General features: G+C 37.6%; 1 protein-coding gene across 1 annotated transcript; it reads right to left on the bottom strand.

Annotated features, from left to right (window-relative positions):
• Window positions 1–793: 793 nt before the first annotated feature.
• On the bottom strand, window positions 794–10,246 carry LOC107560292 (erythropoietin-like). The gene is made up of 5 exons (XM_016244433.1): window positions 9,962–10,246; window positions 4,834–4,964; window positions 3,824–3,910; window positions 3,549–3,713; window positions 794–1,518 (listed from the first exon to the last, which is right to left on the bottom strand). Exons 1-5 carry the CDS (start codon window positions 9,975–9,977, stop codon window positions 1,366–1,368), a joined length of 552 nt encoding a protein of 183 aa, XP_016099919.1. The 5' UTR covers window positions 9,978–10,246; the 3' UTR covers window positions 794–1,365.

Here is a 10,246-nt window from a genome sequence, read left to right as displayed (position 1 = left end):
ATTTAGTGGTGTGACTAAATTCCTTCAGTGAAAACATGACAAAAATGCAGAGCTTTTTATAATCCTGTTATGTCTTAGGCATAATGTATGCCTAGTTCTCTCTCCCTCACGCATAGCTAAAAAAGTACTTGTTTTCACATCAAAACAATTCACATTGGAATCACATGTATTTACAGAATTGGGAGCAGTGTATTGACATTCTCAGCAGAGATGCTTCATAAGACAAAAAGAAAAAACTCCTCTCTTCTTGTTTTTACAGTTCTTTTTTTTTTTTTTTTTAGCTAAAAATAATACTTTGTATTTGAATACCGATGACATTGTGATGAAAGAACCACACAACAGGAAAAAACATCTACAAACATACTTTGTTGCATCTAGACAGACTGACAGATGTAAAAAAAAACAAAAAAACAGGCGATTTATGAAAAACACAAACAAGTTATACAGAAAAAGAGAAACTAAATGTCAACCTTACGATCATTTCCCAAAGGCAAATATGCAGCGTCGTGCGTGAAGTGGAAGCAGGCCAGGATGTTCGTCATACACACACTAATCAATATTTTTCCTGGCAGTGACGTTATCTGCACAAGACCGCGTAATTCAGACATGAGCTAACACAGAGCCTCATCAGCTCTCACGAAAGCTTCCAATTCCCCCGACACAAGCAGCAATCTCGTCCCTCGTCCTGTTCACCCCAACTGACCCGTAAGAATTCAGCATTACAACCTTCCTCCCCGACGCCTGAAACATTCCCTGCAGCATTCACAAAAGTCACACACGTACATACACACACATAAACGTAACACTGAAATGAATATAAAACCTACAGTGCATATTTAATATTGATAAGTAGACCTCTCTATCAACAGTTCAATGTTTGGAGGTGCTTGAGGCCACAGTAAATGGAGCAAGAGAGGTCTTCACTTGAATAGCTTCAGAAAAGAACCTGCAAAAGCAAGTGATTCCAGCTCTAAGAAATATCATCTATATAAATAATGACAATTTCATAAGTAATACAAAACACTTAAAAAGTCCCAGATAAACCTTCCTAGTTGAGCTGGGCAAGTGCCAACAGTCATATGGGGAAAGAGGAGTGATTTCTTGAAGTTTCATTATTGCGTCTGGTTGATTTTTGCCAGGTAACGCAGGTGGGACTGCAAAGGCTCAACACAGAGAGAGAAGACAGCCAAAGGGGGCGCTTGGCATTCTGGGGGATGTCTTCTTTTCCCTTTGTGAGTAAATCTTTCAAAGTGCTACAACTCCCAGTCATTCAAACCTCGGCAACATATCCTTTGTAATAGCCCATTATCCTGCCTCCTGATATGAAGAGCTCCTATTAGTTTGGCCCTTGCTCAAAATCGTCTATCAGCTGACACCTTGATGGCAGACAGGTGCATTGGCAAGCAGAAGATGCACTTTTCCCCGCAGGAAGTTGATGTGGACCTGAAACAGCTCTGAGATTGAGGATACTTTCTGCATCTCCTTGTCTTCTCCACCACTGGTAGGAGGTACATATTCCTGAGAGACAGAGGGTAATGGGTTAAAGAGTAATAATGCAGTGTAACTAATACGGTGTAACAGCTTCACATTTTAGACACTCATATTCATGCTTTTAAACTCTGAATAACTTTTCTGTACTGACTGGAAGAAAAAAAAAATCTGTAGAAAAACGCAAAACTACTGGTAATTTTCTACTGGAACATTTTACATTTCGTTTTACTTCGCACAAAAATGAAAATTTGCTGAAAATGTACTCAACCTCAGACCTCATTGGAACAGAACTGGAGAAGTTCAGCATTACATCACTTACTCACCAATAGATCCTCTGCAGTGAATGGGATTTGATCAGCTGTTTGGACTCTCATTCTGACGGCACCCATTCACTGCAGAGGATCCAATGGTGAGCAAATGATGTAATGCTAAATTTCTCCAAATCTCTTCCAATAAAGAAACAACCTCATCTGTGTCATGGATGTCCTGAGCATATTTTCATTTTTGGGTGAACTATTCCTTTAACACAACACAATACAATGCTTAATTTCAAAATATGGGAAAACACAGTTCAATACAGAAAATTCCTTCATATCAACACCCTATTTTTTTCAGCTGCGAGTGTAGTCCCATAGCCGCTGCTTGTTTTTATCTAGCACTACGACACAATGACACAATCACTGTAAAGTGACGAACACGCTTTCTTCCTGATGTTGACATAAGTTTGTAGTACACTACACTTGATTAGCATAACATCCATTTTCCTGTTCCTGTAGCTTGCATGGTAGAGCATGACGGTCACAGGGTTTGATTCTCAGAAAACAGATACGCTGATGTAATTTATGTATATTGAATGAAATGTACAGCTTAAATGCACTGCACACTTGCTTTGGATAAAAGGGTCTGCCAAATGCATGCATGTATCTGTACATTTGGTTCCAAGTGTATATTCTGAACCATTATGCTAATGAATAATGCCATTCTAAAGCACAGTGGTTCAAAAGTTTACTCGGCAAGAACACAAAAAGTTACAAAGAACCTAAAAAGCAGCACGTGTGTTTTCAGCATTGATAATAATAAGAAATGTTACAAATCAGCATATTAGAACGATTTCTGAAGGATCATGTGACACTGAAGTCAGGAGTAATGACCATCACAGGAATAAATTACATTTTAAAATATATTAAAATAGAAAACAGTTGTTTCAATTGTAATAACATTTCACAATATAACTGTTTTGAATCTATTTTCGATCAAATAACTGCAGCCCTGGTGAGCATAAGAGACCTCTTTCTCCAAGTGGCCTGTGTAACTCACCGGTATGCTGAGACTTCGCAGCACTTGTCTGATCAGCTGCGAGTGTAGTCCCATAGCCGCTGCTTGTTTTTATCTAGCACTACGACACAATGACACAATCACTGTAAAGTGACGAACACGCTTTCTTCCTGATGTTGACATAAGTTTGTAGTACACTACACTTGATTAGCATAACATCCATTTTCCTGTTCCTGTAGCTTGCATGGTAGAGCATGACGGTCACAGGGTTTGATTCTCAGAAAACAGATACGCTGATGTAATTTATGTATATTGAATGAAATGTACAGCTTAAATGCACTGCACACTTGCTTTGGATAAAAGGGTCTGCCAAATGCATGCATGTATCTGTACATTTGGTTCCAAGTGTATATTCTGAACCATTATGCTAATGAATAATGCCATTCTAAAGCACAGTGGTTCAAAAGTTTACTCGGCAAGAACACAAAAAGTTACAAAGAACCTAAAAAGCAGCACGTGTGTTTTCAGCATTGATAATAATAAGAAATGTTACAAATCAGCATATTAGAACGATTTCTGAAGGATCATGTGACACTGAAGTCAGGAGTAATGACCATCACAGGAATAAATTACATTTTAAAATATATTAAAATAGAAAACAGTTATTTCAATTGTAATAACATTTCACAATATAACTGTTTTGAATCTATTTTCGATCAAATAACTGCAGCCCTGGTGAGCATAAGAGACTTCTCTATCTCCAAGTGGCCTGTGTAACTCACCGGTATGCTGAGACTTCGCAGCACTTGTCTGATGCTGGCAATGTTGCTAATACTGGCATCTATGTGGGACTGCAGCACGTCAGTTTGATTAGATGCCTGTAATGAGCTGATGGCCTCGTTCAGCACATGTAAGCCTGACTGGACCTCCTGAGCTTGCTCCTCTATCTGAAGTGACATACAGAATATATTCATAAAGGACACATTATTTATTAAGTTAAGGTATCCATCTATATTATATTAAAATCTTCACAACAGGAACATGCAGGACAACTTACATTCATTGCTTCCCAGTCATCAAAATCAACTCTTGTCAGAGGAGCAGTGAAGTTTGTTGCAATGTTGCAAGCATCCTGACACGCTCTCTGCGATAGCAAAAACATTCAAGTCAAGTCACATTTATTAATCCAGCACTTTACACAACAGAAATTGTTTCAAAGCAGCATAAGAGAAAATGACAGTATTAATGTTGCAAACCCCTTAAATTATGAAACAAATACAATGTCAGCTGTAAAGCAGCTCCAAAACGACGATAGCACCATTATTCAGCTTAGTTTAGATTAGTTCAATGACGGTGTCAGTATTAGCAAAGTTCATTAGTAAACATACACTCTAAAAAATGCTGAGTTAAATACAACCCAGTGCTGGGTAAAATAGGGACAAACCCAGCAATTGGGCTGTTTTGACCCAGCGGTTGGGTTACTCCCCAGAAGGTTGTGTTAAACATTTAACCCAACCGCTGCGTCAAAACAACCCAATTGCTGGGTTTGTCCCTATTTTACCCAGCACTGGGTTGTATTTAACCCAGCATTTTTTAGCGTGTAATTTAACTATTGAATTGTCATTATTCAGCTCAAGTGAGTTCATTGTTGATTCAGCTTGTGCAAAGTTAAGCAGATCTATAAGCAGATATACAGAAGGCAAGAGTGTCATTATTTTCAATGAATTTAGATTCAATATAACAGTGTAAGTGTTTCAGAGTTAATCAATTATGAAATTCAGCTATAAAGAAGCTCCACAGAAGACAACTTATCCAGCTTAATTTATTTTAAAGTCATTTGATATTCAGTGGGAATTCTTTCAGTGGGTAAGGAGTTGTTCACCAGTGTTCAAAAACAGCTAGAGAGGGCACAGGACAGATTGCACACTTGGCATTGCAAAGATGTTTGCCTGATGCATGTGTAAGTTTAAAGAATTGCACAGAAACGCAAGAAAGTGAACTGCTTGGAATTACAATGAAACGCGTTTATAAAATTACAGCTTCAGCCATCATGTGCATGTCTCTCACCATAGCAGCCTCTGCATCCCAAGCCTCCTTAATGAAATGGTTGAGGACGCGCAGGTCACAGATGGGGCGTAATGGGGAGGACAGGCCTGGACGGGTCCACTCCAGCACCATCAGCAGTAAGGCAAAGAGTCCTGGCACGCATAGAACAAATGAAGGTCAGTTTAAAACTGATTTAAAAAAAAGACTTTTACACTTCTACTATCTAGCAAGAGACTAGCAGCACTCAAGCCAAGGCAACCAGATTCCAGAACAGTTTCTTTCCACAGCCACAGGCTATCAGATTGAACAAAAACCCACTCTCCAAACCCCTATTAACGCATGGTAACAAGACTTGCCACAAGGTGGAGCACTACTACGTTTAGGTAAAGAAATATATGAAGCAGGGACCTGCACAGACATTTTAGGGGCAGGGGCTCAAGTGGAAAAAAATCTCATATTTATAAAAACAAAAAAATTCTAAACAAAATGTTAAATATTAAGGGTGTGCGATATTACCAAAAATACAATTATATTTCTTTATATAAATAATTGTATATAATTATATAATAAAACATTTTCTGGGATTTTATCGATAAAGATAATTAGACGATATTTTGCTGAGTGTGTTATTGTGCTGGTATCTTAAGGACTACCGTGGACAGCTGACTCCTAAAGTTTGTGATATTCTGCATATTCTGTGTGTGATCAGTTCACAGCAGTGATAGAAATGAATCTTTTCCAATAACTTTAAATGGATTTTTACCTTTTATGGGCAGTTTGCAATGCAGAGAATACACAGAAGCTGCATTTAGATGCATTTACACACTGTTTAATGCAGGACATGAATGATTTAACCTGCAGTTACAAATGCATACTGTTTTGATATTTTAAACATAAAACGTTGAATACTGATATTTGAAATTATTAAAAAAAAAAATGAAAAGATACTTTAAATGTGAAATTAAAACTGCCAGCAGGTGGCAGCAAGTCACAATTAATAAGTGAGTCATTGTGATTGAACCTAATCATTTAAACGGTTGATTCATTCAGGAACAAAATCAGCGTCATGTTGCTCGGAGACCAAATTGGAATTATATTTGTTGGCGAAATAGAGCTAAAACAGGCAATATTGTGTCTAAAACGTAAGTGTCTTAATATTAAATTCTTGTTTATTGAACTGCTGTATTAAATCAATATCACATTTGTAATCATGCTGCTTTTTGGTGGAAAAAACGTCAGTCTTTGCGTGATACTGAATAACTATATGAAATGATATAAATATATATATATATTTCTGCACCCATATCTTGAATTTTGTGATTCGAAATGCATTTTAATAAACTGAATCAAGCAGTGAAAGAATGCGCACTAGTCTAACCTACTAGACTTCCTATTGCATTAGCTAAACTTTAGCTAACTTACACAGTACGTTAGCGAGACAAATGAACTATATTTGCCTTTTGTCTTGGATAATTAGCTGTAAATTCGAGGCACAGGTAGCTTAGTCTTTTGTCCATCGCCACTCACCTCCACACCAAGACAAATGTTTGTGATGTGCAGTCTCTCGACATTTCCTGACCTGACTTGATATTTAGATTTTTTATTTGTTTGACAGGGAAAGTTGTGTGCAAACAGAAACACACACACATACAGTATACATAAACTCATAAAAACATTTTTTTTAAACGCCCCAGAAAAAAGGTCACTTGCTCTCGAGGAAGAAAAAGGCCAGGTGCTCAAGCCCCCTTTGATGTCTACGTGTGCACGTGCCTGATATGAAGTGATTTTGTATTAATATGAAGTACTTCTGCTCATCTGGCACCTGAACTTTCCTAGCCAATGGATGAACACAGAAACTGTAACTCAACCATCCCATCTGTAGTCCAGCACCTGTTCATGCAGCCCTCAATTTTCCCTTTGTCTTTAGACATGTTCACATCAAGAAATGCTAACTACAAATATAACTTTAACAGTAACTATATTAACATCCACACCAGTGCACGATATTGTTCTGCTTATTATATGGACATGCTTCAGTTATGTCAGTTATATCTGTTGCTTTCAATGCTCAAGCTGCATGATGGATTATGACTGGCTCAATATTTTATCATTCATCAGCTAAAAATTAATTTGAATGGGATTCCAATGATGTTGTTCTTCTCATTACAATTGTGGTGTGAACTATAGAATTAGAGCCGGTATTAAACTTTTATAATTACAGTTATCATCTTCGGTGTGACCTGGTCTTTAGATTCTATGATTTCCAGTTAAAATATGAAGTGCCACTCTGTTCCTCGTTGCTCTGCAAGATTAAGATGTCTCAATTTGTCAAAGTGAAAGATTTCCATCATGTGCATGCTGTAAATAACCATATGATTGCATTCTCTGTCTAAGAAAAATAAATCAATGACTGTAAAAAACGAACTGAAAACCAACAAATATCATGTCACCGACATTATGCCCCGAAAAAGCAGAAAATTCTATTCATGAAGAAAAAGACACACCCACACAATGCTGAATCCTCTGTCTATCTGGAATAAAGAGACAGATTACACAGAAAGAGTGTTTGTGTATGTCTGGTCTGCAGCATCTAATCCTCTATCACATGCGTGTCAGATTGTGTGAAACCTAAGGTCTGAGTCAAAGCAAAAATGAAACGATAAAAATACATATTTGCAGTGGCAACAAATGGTAATTCTAATCTCTTCCTATTGCTTCCTAAGCCACACTTGTGTACATTTAGGGCAGATAAGTACCGCATGAATAAGTATTCTTCCTACAGTTAGTCAAATGATATTCTGGCATTTATGTCTTATTGGAAAATTTTGAATGCAGTCTTTCAGCTTTAGCTGGCTATGACGCAATAGGTTTCTTATCAAAGCAGATGTACCCTCTGGAGATGCTCTGATTTTGAGCACATGTTATGAAGAACCCCAGGTTGGGTCAAAATTTAGTGTAGAACATCAATGATCAGAATTTTCTTTAGACTTTGAGACGAGCGGATGTGATTCCTCTTTTGGCCTCAGCTTGACAAATCACTTTACTGCTGATCTTGGCAGAAAATGGCATCTTGTTACGAAGGCAACAGAAGTTCTGTTGACACCATGACCTGTCGAAAATCCAAGGACTGTCTGAATGCTACAGAGTGCACGTCCACCATACAATCAGACCATCTCTAACAGCTTTTCCAGGAACTAGACCTATATTTCGTCTGACCAAGACTCCAGCATTTCGCAGTCACGTAATTTGATTAAGTGTGGCCTCCCTTAAACATATGAGCATAGAGCTCTGTTTATTTTAGGCAGCCCCCATCTCCATCTCTCATCGTGACCCAGCTACTTCAAGGTCACTTAGAGACCACCATGCATGGATGCTGTTGCCTTCCCCATATATACACATTTGTTTTTGTTACTGTTCAAAAGTTTGGGGATCAGTGAGACTTTTATGTTTTCGAAAGAAGTCTCTAATGCTCACCAACACTGCAGTTATTCAAACAAGACTATAGTAAAAAAACTGCAATTTTGTGTTTATTACTACAATTGAAAAGAACTGGTTTATTTTTAAATATACTTTGATGACAAAGCTGAATTTTCAGCAGCCATTACTCCAGTGTCACACGATCCTTCAGAAATCAGTCTAATATGCTGATTTGGTGCATTTCTTATTATTATCATCACAGTTAAATATGCTTAATATTATTGTGTAGATTTTGATACATTTTCTCAGGATGTTTTGAACAAAATGCGCTCAATTTTTGTGAAACTGAAATTGTCTGGAACAATGTAAAAGTTTTTATTTGATTTCTTTTTAACTAACTGACCCCCGAATTTTAGAATGGTACATTATTGTACTGGGTTATAACATATAATACATAATATAATAGAAACATAATTATAAAAAAAGAGTGAAATATTGAATTGCAACCGCAATTAAAATATATAATTATTGACTTGCAGGGTCTCAGATTCAAACAGTCAAGAAGCAGAAGGTTGATTAAAAAAATCAACCTAAAATTCATTCAGAGAAGCATGCTAACTCTACTCTACATACCCTTGCATACACTTGACCTTATCCCTCTGAATGAGTAAATGATAGCAACAGGAAGAGGGGAGAGACTATATCCCGTGCCTTAGTCTCCAGCAGAGGGAACAGCCAACTTCATTGAGAGTTTAATGGCTTGAAGTTAGGATCCTAGCCAATGTTAAAGGTAACAGAGAAAGTGCCAACATTAAATGCCAACAACCAGAGTCTATTTTTTGCCTTGCAAGAGAGAGCACTGTCACAGTAGCAAGTCATACCCTTGGTAAAACCAAGGACCTTGACCTAAAAATATCAATTTCTGCCTGCATACATTGACTGTGTGAACACTGAACACATATCCACTACATCAATAAAAGAAAGATATTTCAAATTTTTAAAGTGTATTTTGGCAATAGAAATGATAGAAAGTAACACAACAAAGAAGAGCTCAATCAGGAAAATAGTCATACAGTTAAACCTGATCTACAATGTTTCTCATTGCATTGGTTTTCTTACAGGTAAAATCATTGGAGAAGCCATGTGTGATCATCATCCCATGATCTGCGTTTGAGATTTTTCTGCAAAGTCATTGTCTCATTTTCAGAACAGAATTTGCTAGTCCATTGTCAACTTTTGATGATGCAGCAGTTTTACACTGAGTCAGCTCTCACTGTAATGTAAAACTCATGTTTAATAAAGATGCAAGGTCATGCATGGGAAAGTCCAACACAAATAGATTGCAAGTCCAGAGCTCAAAATAATCTGCCTAACTTCCTTGGCCAATAATACCTTTAAAAAAAGTGATGTGACCGATCACTATGGGAATCACAGTTTTAAATCAATTTATTATTATTATTTCTAAATGCATAATATTATAATTGCAGTGATAAACCGCCCCACTACCCCCCATGCACTTATAGCATGTTCACTAGTGTCATTTGTGACTGAGTATTTAGCCTCTCCTCTCAATGTATGCAGTATAAACACCAAACGTTTAACGTGTTGCTTGCTATTCATTGCATTCACTATGCAGTTTACTCGACAAAACAAAAACGCAATTTTCCACTTGTGTTGCTAAATGCACGTTAAGACAGTAAGAATCAGTTTGATAAAAGCATAAGTATCTTACCTGAACCGTGAAACATTCGCAAAACAACTTTGCATTTTTCAAACACATGATTAAAAATGACAAATATCGCGCAAAGACGGCTCAACTGGTGGCACAAAAGACATGGATAGCCTCGAGCACAGACGCACCCAGCCCTGCGCGCTGCTTCCAAGTACTCTGTGGGACGCACAGGCGATCAAACACAATGACACCGTCCCTTCCCACGCGGCACGTACTGCGACCCGTTCGGCTTTGCGGCACCCTATTGGTAAGCTTTCTATGAATGTAAATCCCCCCTCACTCCAC

The sequence above is a fragment of the Sinocyclocheilus grahami genome, unplaced genomic scaffold, assembly GCF_001515645.1.
Source record: "Sinocyclocheilus grahami isolate Dianchi unplaced genomic scaffold, SAMN03320097.WGS_v1.1 scaffold718.1, whole genome shotgun sequence".
Taxonomy (NCBI): domain Eukaryota; kingdom Metazoa; phylum Chordata; class Actinopteri; order Cypriniformes; family Cyprinidae; genus Sinocyclocheilus; species Sinocyclocheilus grahami.
The sequence above is the reverse complement of the archived record's forward strand: the minus strand, read 5'-3'. Positions and strand labels throughout refer to the sequence as shown.

What these genes read in the sequence shown, in the direction of transcription:
- LOC107560292 (XM_016244433.1), bottom strand. An exon ending in GGGATGCAGAGGCTGCTATG is followed by an intron (nt 3,911 to 4,833) that starts GTGAGAGACATG and finishes TTGCTATCGCAG; the next exon opens with AGAGCGTGTCAGGATGCTTG. An exon ending in ATGACTGGGAAGCAATGAAT is followed by an intron (nt 3,714 to 3,823) that starts GTAAGTTGTCCT and finishes ATGTCACTTCAG; the next exon opens with ATAGAGGAGCAAGCTCAGGA.